This window comes from Phragmites australis, chromosome 23 (assembly GCF_958298935.1).
Source record: "Phragmites australis chromosome 23, lpPhrAust1.1, whole genome shotgun sequence".
NCBI classification, from domain to species: domain Eukaryota; kingdom Viridiplantae; phylum Streptophyta; class Magnoliopsida; order Poales; family Poaceae; genus Phragmites; species Phragmites australis.
Genome location: NC_084943.1, coordinates 10,934,697 through 10,947,067, shown reverse-complemented (window position 1 = coordinate 10,947,067; position 12,371 = coordinate 10,934,697). Strand labels below are relative to the sequence as shown.

At 42.1% G+C, this 12,371-nt stretch overlaps 1 protein-coding gene across 1 annotated transcript; it reads right to left on the bottom strand.

Moving 5' to 3' along the window:
• Positions 1–3,627: 3,627 nt before the first annotated feature.
• Positions 3,628–8,176, bottom strand: LOC133906452 (pentatricopeptide repeat-containing protein At2g15980). The gene is made up of 3 exons (XM_062348367.1): positions 6,630–8,176; positions 4,387–4,529; positions 3,628–4,247 (listed from the first exon to the last, which is right to left on the bottom strand). Exon 1 carries the CDS (start codon positions 8,154–8,156, stop codon positions 6,684–6,686), a length of 1,473 nt encoding a protein of 490 aa, XP_062204351.1. The 5' UTR covers positions 8,157–8,176; the 3' UTR covers positions 3,628–4,247; positions 4,387–4,529; positions 6,630–6,683.
• Positions 8,177–12,371: the final 4,195 nt, after the last annotated feature.

Sequence of the window (12,371 nt, the reverse complement as noted above, 5' to 3'; positions counted from 1 at the left end):
GTATCTCTTGTAGGTATGTTAATTGATATCCTTTGATTTTTTTTATCTTTGCTATGGCATTTGATATCTTTTTCAATTGGTATCTTTTAAAATCTCTTTTGGCTTCTCTTTGAACCCCTTTTAACCTATTGTATAGCTTGTTCTCCTCATATAACTTATATTTGAATAAGTGTATTTGGTTTAACTCAAATTATGAAAAATACACATATCATGAGGAGTTTACACTACACATAGTCTTGCACTAACTTTCCATAATTCCTTTTGTGGGGTAGAGCTAACGTGCTTCGAATGATTTTTGGGAAAATTTCTCTTTTAGCAATTCCTCCATGATTCTTGTCAATTTGACGTCAATTGAGGGAGAATTCGTTTCGATGATTCTATTTTGGTATTGATGTCAATTGGGTGAGAATTTGGACTAGATGTTATATTTTGTAAGAGAGCTTTGCTTATGGAGGATAATTTGCTTATAGGGGGGAAGATGTCAATTATGGGATAATTTGAATGTTTATCTTTGAAAAATAAGGTGAAATTTTTGCTTTGTATGAGCATATTCATCTTCATACATAATTTGTCATGCTTGCTTGATATGTATAAAGAAAACTCCATCCAAAATTTGAGATAGACAATATATGCAATGATATTCAAAATTCGTTCACACATGCATAGATTATAGGGGAGTTTATTATATACATATGTTGGTTTTACTAACATCAAAACCTTTGTGGTGTTTGATGCAAGTAAAACTAGTTTTAGTAATCTCAAATATCTTTGTGATATTTGATATTTCCAAAACTTGTTCTTTGTATACATTCATCTTCGGATTATATGTATACTTAGAACTTTAAATTTTATCAAATATAATCATCTAGTGATATTGTCATCAATTACTAAAATGGGGAAGATTGAAAGTGCATCTAGCTCCTATGTGTGATTTTAGTAATTAATGATAATACCTATGTACTAACAATAATATTTAGTTTGTTAGTAGGTTGTTCCATAGGTGATGCATGGATGAGAGATATGCATAATCTCTAGGTGAATGGGGAGATTGAAAATGTATCGAGATGAACGAGCTCTAGGTGATGCTCGGGTAAGTGATGATAATACCTATGGACTAACAATCATATTGAGAAATGATTATTCCATAGGAGATGCATAAATGATGAAGCATGTATTCTTTGAGAAATGCCATGAGTCTAAAGAATTGTATCGAAAGTTATTGAGATTTTAGTGATGCTCATAAGAAAAAGAAGAAGCTCAATAAGATTAACAATAAGCTTGAAGGCTAAGCTACTTGTAGAGATCAAGTAACTAAAGGTATGACTTGTTAATAGAGTTTTAGGGACTAACCCATGTGCTATGTGTTTAATAATGAGTGGGATTAGGTTCTATATGAAGATTGATAATATGCATAAAGGCTAATAAGTTACTTGTGGAAATCAAGCAACTTAAGGTATAAAAGTTGTTACTTAGATTTTCTGGACTAACCCATGTGCTTTGTGTTTGAGAGTGAGTTGGGGTTAGGATCCATAAGAAAGTATAAGTTGAATTGAAATCATGTGTCAAGAGTGAAGAACAAGAATGGACTCCATATTTGATAAAGTGAATTTTTTGAAGATGTAGAATACAAAGTGATTTTCTATGGCAAGACAGTGAAGGTTAAGTAAGACTTGGTTGTGATGGATCATCCGGTGGTGAAGGGCAAGTAAATGGCTTGGCGCCGAAGGACCAAGGCGGTGGTGAAGAGCGAGTGAAGGCTTTACGCCGATGGACCGTGCAAGGCCATAGGAAACTATGGATGATTCACATCAATCATATGAAGAATAAAGAAGATATAGAGTGAAGAATATATGGAAGTTGGCAACCCTCAAGGTTTGAAGGAAAGAAGCGGTACTTGAAAGTTTTCAAATGCTCAAAGTGGTTCAAACGAGTTTTATATTTGAATGTAAGTATAAGTATGCCGCACTATTACGAGGGATCAAACGAGTTTTATATTTGAATTTGAGTATATGTATGCCGCACTATTACGAGGGATGCAACGTGAACTAATTGTCGTGTCTCAGTGCTCAAGAGTTTCTAACCAAACCCATAGTGAGAGTTCCTTTTAGAAATCCAAAACAGAAAGTGTGGAAGTGTCCGAATTGGATTTCAAAGTGTTCCTAATTTCATCCTATATATTTTAGATCATGAATTCAGTTGGGATATGTAGACCTATGAATAAGCTTTCCAAAGAGTCCAAAATCGTCGAAATCGGACTCCTAGATCAAAAGTTATTGTCGTTTTTTAGAGATCAGCTGTGCTGAACCAGGATACTCCGGGTTGTCCGAAGTCTCCGGTGAGGCTCCGCCAGAGAGTCTAGGGTTGGGCTATTTCAGCTGACCCGGATACTCAGAATTACCCCGGATACTCCGAGTCAGGCCAGAAAAGTCTCCAACAGCTAGTTTTTTTGGGGTGGGTATTTATACCCCTCAACCCTTTGGGATGACTGGAGCACGAAAAAGAACACTTCTTAAAGCCAAAAGAACTCCTTCTTACTCTATTGTAGTGAGAGATTTGAAAAGGAAAGTGAGTTAGGTTATGAAATTGGAAGATTAAGTGCAAGTGAGCTAAATCCAATCTTGAGCACTTGAGTTCATCGGTAAGAAGTTTGTAAAGCATTTGTTACTCTTGGAGGTGAAGCGTCCTAGCCGGCTAGGTGTTGCCCGGCGAGCTCCTGTGCTTGTGGTGAGTTGCGGGAAAGTTTGTGAAGACTTTGATTTCACCTCCGCAAGAGAAGAAATCAAAAGTAGAAGCCAAGCTCAAGTGTGACCGAGCTTGGAGAGGAAAGTGGTTGAAAGAGACCCGACTCATTGAAACTTTCTCAACGCAGACGTAGGATTCACGGTGGTGAATCCAAACTTCGGGAAATAAATCTTGTGTCTCCTCTCTTGTCCCCTTTCTTTTGAGTTCTTGCTCAATATTTGTGTATATTGTTCGATCTACTTGTTCGTATGCATTTGATTGTAGGTTCTCCGTGAATCTACGTGAAATTATCACTTAGAACACACGATATCACTTGATTTGAACTAGAACTCTTTACCCGTACTTTAAATTCAATTATAAGCCCAGTTCTATACATAATCCAAAAATCCGGATCAGCCCGGAGATTCCGAAACTGTACAACCCAGAGTATCCGAATTAACCCGAATACTCTGATAAACAGTGTTTTCAGCCTCATAAACAGTGTTTTCAGCCTTTTTCAATTACCGTTTTCTTGCATATTTTTTTGCTAAAATTGAATAATTGTTGTCCCATTAGAATTGTAATTTTTACACTTATTTATAGTGATTATACAATAGTTGAGTCTAGCATATTTAGGTTTTTCACTTATGAAAATCTGTTAATTTATATTTTACTGCAAGTTTAGATTAACGGTAAAAAAGATGAATTTTTATAAAAATACCTATTCACCCCCTCTTGACAACATCATTATCCTTTCACTTTCTCTTTCTACCCTCTTAGCATATCTCTCTCTCCCCTCTGTTCTGTTCCATGCCTACCCTCTGTGTTGCTCCCTGCCGTGATTACCAGAGGTAATCACAGCGCCCCCTCGCTGGTCTCAAGCCCCAGCGGGCTGTGAAGCACGGGTACAACCTAAGAAGGTGAGGCCTTATCACCTCCACTGTCCAATGTTCTTGAAAAGTGCTAAGACATCACATCACATCCGTCCAGTTTATAATAAACACATGGAAGCTACCTGCCTAAACGCAAACCAGACTACATACCCCAAACGACTGTGACATACAAGGTCATGTGTTGTGCCAACGGGGATGGAGCATACAGACCCAGTGGCTGGGTCAAGTGTGCTAACATTGTTGTTTACTCCGTCAACAAAGACACAGTTGAAGCGTGCACAACATGCTATCTTCAAAGAATTGAAGCCTACAAGCTGTGAATCCGTTTGATGGCATCACCAGAGAGGCCCACAAGCAAGATTAATGTAGGGGCTGAGCCCCCAGGAGTGTCCACGAGTGGGCCAAGTTAGCAGGCAGTGTAGGCGGATATGAAGAGTGGGGTCGTAGGTGAAGGACTGCCATGAGGAGCACACACTAGGAGGCAATAGAGCACATTAACAAGGAGTAGCAGCAGCAATTCGAACAGCTCTGCCGGCAGGACGTCGTCAGCCACGGTGCTGTCGCCACGAGTGGCTCCGGCTCCTTGTCGGGTGCGGAGACGGGGGCAGATTCAGTGATTACATCATGGGCCACCTACAGGGAGACAAATTGGGATTTGGGATAAGTATTTTGTTTAGATGTGTATGAACCAAGAACATGGGAAGAGAAGTTTTTGGATTATATAAAGTGAAAAGGTGGGGGAATTTTGCTTCCATGAAGGAGAGGAGTTTACCTGCAAATGAAGCGTGTTCGGCGCCATTACCTGCTACTTTGCTTCTTCTTTGTCGACACCACAAGAACCCTCACCAGGTTGTTTGCCAAAAGAAGGATGTACCTGGAATAGACGCTGCTAGTCCCACCCTTTTGTTGTGATATCTGCGGGAAGAACAGGTGAGATTTCCAAATCAACAATACATCCTGTAAACCACGTGATGATAGAAGTTCTGGTATGTCTATTCAAATGAATCACTCTACAAAAACAATGGCTAGCACTAAAACAAAATTCACATCAGGGACATGTCATATGGATCATCTACATAGAGCCACACTGTTGCACCTTATTACAAGAGACGACTTATTCTACCACTATGCAAGTGGAATATGCTGATCAGGGGTTAGTTCATAAGTTTGGCTGCAATTGTGCCTCCATTTTCAAATGTACAATAACTCAATTCGACCTATCACAACTATTGACTGAGCCTGGAAATCAATCCCAGATCATAAGTTTGGCTGCAATTGTGCCTCCATTTTCAAATGTACAATAACTCAATTCAACCTCTCACAACTATTGCCTGAGCCTGGAAGTCAATCCCAACTACAAAAGTTCTGCAGTTAAACTACAGATAATATGCGTACAACACAATGAAGATTCTTGGCTCACTTCATTGTTCTCAGGATTTTATTAACAAGTGAATAACCCAACAAACAATAGAATCACCATTTTCATGATGCATCACCCCTGTAGATATTATGAACTACCAATCACAATCAGAATTCACTTCTATATCACTCTCTAAAGGTAGCAGATAAATAATCAGCATGGGGAAAAAATGTTTGCTGATCGTCACAAAAATTAGTGCTTCATGTCAACCAAACAACCACATCAGGCAGCTACATCTTAGATAAATGTGACTGTGGGTAGGATACAGAACTGCTGTGTTATGCGGGGTTACTGTTCACACGTGCAGGATTATTGTTCACGCGCGTGAACAGTGCCCACGGCAGCAGCCGGACTTCAAATTAGGATTTATCTATTCGGTTTGTTGGTTTGAATCAGATTCATTTAGAGATAAGATTAGAGATCGGTTAGTTTAAATCAGATAAGAGTCAGAGATAAGTTAGAATTGAATTTAAACGAGATCTTTGTAAGCCTAAGACACACAGCTACCACCCTTTGTAATCAAGCAAAGAAGAATTAATCTAGTCTCCCTCCAATATTATGTCTTCTCAATCCATAGTCTAATCCCTCACCTAACAGACGACGTAAGCTGGCTATCCTCCCAGTGATGTTTACCCTAACATGCTGCCTGCTGTAATGACATATTTTTCGCATCAATAGTTCACTAGGGTCAGAGTCTGAGGAGTGAGCACGTATAAATAACCAAACTGTTATCAAGACATCAACCAGTCATTCGTGCACAAGTGGAATAAATAGTATTTCTCTGACAAACAGCTGCATTAGAATAAGAGGCAGCTGCATTAGAATAAGATCCTTTGCCCATTGCATGATATCTTCGCAATGGGTGGGCATAAGTGAAGAATCTCTTCAACAATTTGGAAGACCTTTTGCCATTTTACGTTTCTGTCGGTGTTGGTGTCTTGTAGGGGTTAAAAAAATCCTAGCTTGCAGCTTTGATTCTCTAGTTTCTGTGTTTCTTTACCTAGTCTGTCTGTAGATCCAAGGACATGGATTCCGTTATTTTCTTAAGACCATCCCAAGGGAGTCCCTTCGTGGACAAGAATCTCTTCGCAAAGAGATTTTCGTTTCCTTCAGCGCTCCAACGGTTTCCCTTCACAGTTCCCGTCACAAAAGAATTCCCAAGATTATTCCTTTCAGGATGGGATTCTCTCTCATTTCTCTTTACGAATCCCTTCGAAGGAAAGTTGTTGGAGATGGGAGAAAATAAAGAGAACGAGAATAAAAAGAAGAATCAGGAAGGGAACAAAATGAAGAGAATATGGTTGAGGACAATCTAAGTAATGGAATCTGGGGTTACCCCATAATCAATGCAAACGAGCTTCACACATCTATAACCTAGAGAACAATTTAGCATCGATTCGGCTGATTTCAACACTAAAAGTTAAATTTACTGAGATAAATGATTATAATATGCCATGCATAACAAAAAGAACAACAAAAGTACAAGAATAAATAAATTCGAGAAAACCAATGGCTGGTAATGCTGATTGATACTAAGAACTAAGAAACTAAAACAAAGAAAGAACATTATAAAGATAAGCTTGGTGTTAATTTACCAGAGTTATTAACAGCAATAAGCTGATGCGTCACTGCATAATCCAGGCCAAATATCATAAATCCTCAATGCCCATCGCCGCCATTTCCTTCGTCAACCTATCCACCATCTCATAATCCCCAGACTTCCCATAGGCACGAATAAACGCAAGGTAGACCTCGCTTCCAGCCTTGAATCCCTTCCCAGCCATCTCTGCCTGGAGTCTTATCGCCAGCTCCACCTCACCTTCCTCACAAAACCCCCTTATCAACAGCTCATAGCTCCCCCGAGTTGGCGCAAACTCTTCCCTCTTCATCTCCTCCCGCAGAACTCCTAACCCCTCCTCAACCCTCCTCTTTTGACATAATCCATCCAAAACCTCCTCGACAACCTCTGCTGCCATCCCAAAGCCCCGCCTCCTCATGTCCGCATGCACAAGCATTGCTGCATCCACTTCCCCTGCCATACAATGTCCTCTGACCAACCACTCGAATGTTGTGGCACTCGGATCAATCTCACCCATCTCAATATCTTTAAACATCTCCTCTGCCATACCCACCTCTCCATCACGGCAGTACCAACCAATCATCGTGTTGTGCGCAGTGAGATCCGGCTGGATCCCTTCCTGAACCATCTCATCCCACAGTCCTCGCGCCTTGTCCACCTCTCCACGGTCGCAGTACCCCGCCATCCTAATGTTGTATGTGCACACATTGTGCTTGCAGGAATACTTGCCCATTTCCTGGAGCACAGTCTTGAATTCATCGCACTTGCCTTCGCGGTACAAGGCGAGGAGGAGGGAGTTGAAGGTGTGGACAGTCGGCAGGAGCAGGCGGTTGGTTCTCGGATTTGGATGCGTGTAGATTTGATGGTACATGTCGAGGGCCGCCGCGGCGGACGGGAGGGAGCGGAGGAGGGCGGCGGTGGTGGAGGGGAGGGGCCGGGCGCCGGCGGCGAGGATGCGGCGGGCGACGGAAGCCGCGGCGAGGGCGTCGCGGTGGGAGCGGAGGTAGGCGAGGAGAAGGAGGTCGAATACGAAGGGAGCGGAGGCGAAGCGACGGTAGGTAGCGGCGAGGGCGTTGAAGATTTGGGCCGGGGAGTAGTGGCGGGAGGCGGAGGCGAGAACGGAGAGGGCGGCGCGGCGGAGGCGGGAGGCGGAGGCGACGTGAGCGGCGGAGGCGGAGAGGACGAGAGGGGGAGGGGAGCGGGAGGGTAGGAGGCGACGGAGGGCGAAGGCGTGGAAGCGGAGCGCGGTGTGCGGGCGGCGGCGGAGGAGGAGGAGCACGCCGGCGGCAGCGGCAGGGAGGGGGGAGGGGAGGGGGAGGGAGGAGAGATGTGACCACTTGGACTTGGCGCGGTGGGAGGTGAGCGCAAAAGCGGCAGCCGCGGCGTACGGGTGGGCGGTGTCGACGAAGTAGAGGGAGGAGGGGTCGGCGGTGGGATCTCGGCCGCGGGTGGCGGCAGAGGCCGCGCCGCCGGCGTGCATTGAGAGGAGCGGGTGCCTCTGAGAGTGTTGCACGACGGATTCTACTTTAGCATCTAAGGGCATCCCAAGTGTGGTTATCTCAGCTACCGTCTCTTATCATAATATGCCATAATAATAAGAACTAACTAATATCTATAACCACTAAAATTATTCTAATGGAAGCCATTTCTCATACAATCTGGGAGTAGTTTTCAGATCATATCTCATATGACGTTTTTTTACGGTTTTAGATCGAACCTATTTAACATGAGCAGGAGTTTTTAGAGCGTATCTTCAGAAAAATAATAAAATATCAGCTTAGCTCATTATAAACCGAATTATATCTAACAAAGTTTGGTTCCTCTATTTGAATACTTCATTCCATTAAAATGTTCCAAGCAGAATCAATTTTGGAACAATTCTATATTATTTTAGATGACCACCAAACCTATGACTCAAATATTCACATTTACAATTTGATCGTATAAGTTTAATTGCCTTGCTCATTTGATTTTATACTTCATTATGAAATTTATTGAACTAATAAAAGGATTCAGACTTTTGTTTCATTGAATTGATATAACCGTATCTACTATAATCATCGGTAAAAATAATAAAGTAAAAAAAACCACCTCTGATTATAGAGCTCACTAATCCACATACATCTGTATATAAAAGAGCCAACAAGTCATTAACTCTTTTCACTATGACCGGTGAAAGACTCTTTAGTTATCTTGCCTAGTAAACAAGATCCACATGTGTCGAATGGAACAAAATCAAATTAATTTAGAAGATCGTCTTTATGGAGTTTCTATATGCATTTCTAATTTATATGACCCAAGCGACAAAACCAAATAAAAGTGGGATTCAAATCATTAAACTGAAGCCTCTTCACATTATTGTTATAGATTTGCTCATCATAAAGATTTAGAATATATAATCCATTCACTCAACGACATAGTGTATATCTTTATTATGACATCAAAACTACTCTACTTCCAAACATGAAAAAATATATATTTTTGACTAAGGCAGAAACATAATAATAATTATTTAATTCCAAAATTAATTCTAAGAGTAATGACAAGGGGTAAGTACTAATAACCACCATAGCAACCTTTGCTCCATTACCAACACGAATATCCACCTCATCTCTTGCAAAACTTCTAGTCTTTCTTAATCCAAGCATCGATTTGCAGGTATGAATCATCGTTCCGGTATTAAATACTCATAAATTATTAGGACGAGTAGTAAGATTAATTTTTATAACATTTATAACTGAAGCAAAAATATCACTTCCTTTTTTTCTTGAGTTCTTCCAGGTACAACTTGCAGTTACTTCTCATAAGCTAACCTCAAGCGAGTCATTACAGTGCTTCTCATAAGCTCTAAAGTCAGCAGTGGTGGCAGTAAGATAGGGAACATCTAGAACATACTTTTTATCTTGCTTGAGAACAATTATCATATTACGGTACCAATCAATAAAGTTCATTCCACCAAGCTTTTCTTTCTCGAGAATCGATCGCAAGTTAAAATAGGAATTAGCAATGGGTACCATGATCTACAACAGGAAATAAATATACAGTTCAGTACTATATGTTTTGCAACTGTTTTCCCTTTAAAACATATAGCAGGTCAAGATCCATATTTATCTAATGCCTAGTGAGCTTTGGCATCACTGCTAGAAATCTAGTGGCATAGCTAAGTAACAATTTGCTAGGTGGCATCTAATGCCCTGGCGTCCAACACCATGCCCTAAAACTCAAAACTATTTTGATAGCTTTGTTAAGTAAACAAATACTATGCATATGAATGTCCGACATCGACCCCCATTAATCAGGATAGTTGAGGGCACTCTACTTTGACAGACCAACCACACAATGATCAAAATTTTAATAGGTCTAGCCATTGGAAGGGTATCAATTACTCTAAAATTTTCTAAGAGAAACTATTATATCATGATAATCATACCCACTACATATAAAAACATAAAAGAGTAGTATAACAAGAATATAGATAAACATCACATATAATTAAATTAACTGTGATATAGTATGACCCTTTTACTTGGATACTTGTAAGTAGGGGATCATAGATCGTTACCACTATACGTATAGTACAATAGAATAAGAGTTAGACAAGGTTGATCCAACGTCATGCACGTCGGTGTAGAGGAAGTGGTCGATCTCATCATGAACCGAACATCTCCTCCTTGCTTCCTTGTCAGCGATCAGCATCGCAACAGCAGCTCTATGATATCCACATATCTAGGGATGAACCGTCGTGCATCGGTGTGCTAGCATTGCACCCTCAGCTAGGGGTTTATTGAGAGGTCGCATGGAGGTGACGGCTAGGGTTATGAGGTGGTGGAATTAGTCTCGTCCGTAGCCCCACTCCTCTACTTATATAGACCCTGCTAATGGGCTGCCATGTTGGAAAGCCAATTAAAGTTCTAATCCCTTACAAATCATTATATGTAAAGTCCACGTATGAATACAATTCAAATTAGCAATTGCTTCTAGGGTATATCAACAACAAGTCTGCATTGGATATGGGAGGTATTACTTATGAGGTTCATTATGAACGAAGATGAATATTCTTTCTAAACTGGGAGACATGTTAGGACATTACATAAAGTGGACCTTGTCTGGTATAAATTGGTCAAAAGACCATCCTATGCTAGCATTACAAACTAATCAGAAGGCAGTTAATTATCATTTTGTTTCGAGTTAATTTTTCGTATGCCACTGTGATTTTGAATTTTTTTTCTCAAACTAACGACTTCGAAAATTCTCCTGAGTGTTACACTAACTGAGTAGTAGTCCTCATATTCCAAATTCGATAACAAACATTGAATTTGGATCATCCAGATGCAGAGTGAGCTGGTAATAACTTCTTCTTTCTTCCTCTTTGCCTTACTATGTTGCCCTGACCATGGTGGGAACCGGGGAACTTGGAAGTAGGTTGGCGGCACTACTGCTGATGGAAGGTTCAATGCCTCCATTTTTTCAACCCTCACACCCCCACAATTAAATACAATCATCTCACATCTCATTGAGAGCTAAGTAGTGGTGCACACAGAGAGCAGGATCACCTTAAGCAAATTGTGCAGTTACGTGCCATCATTTCAAGATAGAGTTTCTAGCTCCCCCTATCTTACACTACTACAGATCGGACTAACATTGCCGGTTGTAAATCGGTTTTCACTGCTGATTTTGCTTCCGGCAGTGAATACTAGGCTATGAAAGTTGAGCACTATCACTATTGGTTGTGAAAAAAAAAAAAGAATCTGAGCAGTGAAGCCGTTTCCTGGAAACGAAAAAAAGAATATGAGCTCGAGCGGGCGCTCGAGCCGAAGCCGCTCGAGCCTGCTGCCACGCCGCTCGTGGAGCTCGGGTCGCCATTGTGGACCTCGCTGAACACACTGCCCCGCACGGACCCGCCGCCGTCGCCATCGCCCATGCCCAGCTCGATGACACACACACACACACACACATCCAGATGCGGTGGCACGCAGGCCGCCGCCATAGAACACGTCACGCTCCCAGCTTACTATCTGCATCGCACCACCGTCTGCCGTCCGCTCCTGGCCCCAGCTCGATGTCCTCCGCCAGCTCGACAACACACTCACACGCGCATCCAGATGCGTCGGCACGAAGGTCGCCGCCACAGAACACACCACACCCCTAGCTCGCCGTCTGCACCACACCGCCATCTGTCATCTGCTCCTGGCCCCAGCTCAATGGCCGCTATCTCTGCCCCTAGCGAGATCCATGGCTGGATCCCACCATGGATACCTGCTGGATCTTGCCGTGGATCTCACGAGGGGAGGAGGAGGAGGAGGTCGGTGGGGGAGGAGGCCGGTGGGAGAGGTGGCAGGGGAGGTGATGACACACACACACACACACACACACAGAGAGAGAGAGAGAGAGAGAGAGAGAGAGAGAGAGAGAGAGAGAGAGAGACGTGCTGGAAGAGATAAGATAGAGGGAGAGCCGAGAAAAATCTCTGGAGTCGGACGTGAGGGCGAGCCAAAACTAGAATCGATCAAAATTCTGGGTCCGGATGGACTATCAGTGGTGATTTATGGATAGAATCCGCACTGATACCGATTATCAGTGCTGGTTCTTAGCGGCTTCATCATGGTTTAGACGCGAAAGATTAAGAACCGGTAGTGATACATTTTCACTGCCGGTTCTTGCACAATTGGCAGTGATGAACCGCCATCTATGGTGGTTTTGTAGAGTGTTATCTGTAGTCTTCTAATGTTCATGACTAGGATACAAAAGCAAAAGGAAA

Bases quoted from the DNA above. Each gene is read 5' to 3' on its own strand.
- LOC133906452 (XM_062348367.1), bottom strand. From the start codon at position 8,156: ATGCCCTTAGATGCTAAAGTAGAATCCGTCGTGCAACACTCTCAGAGG.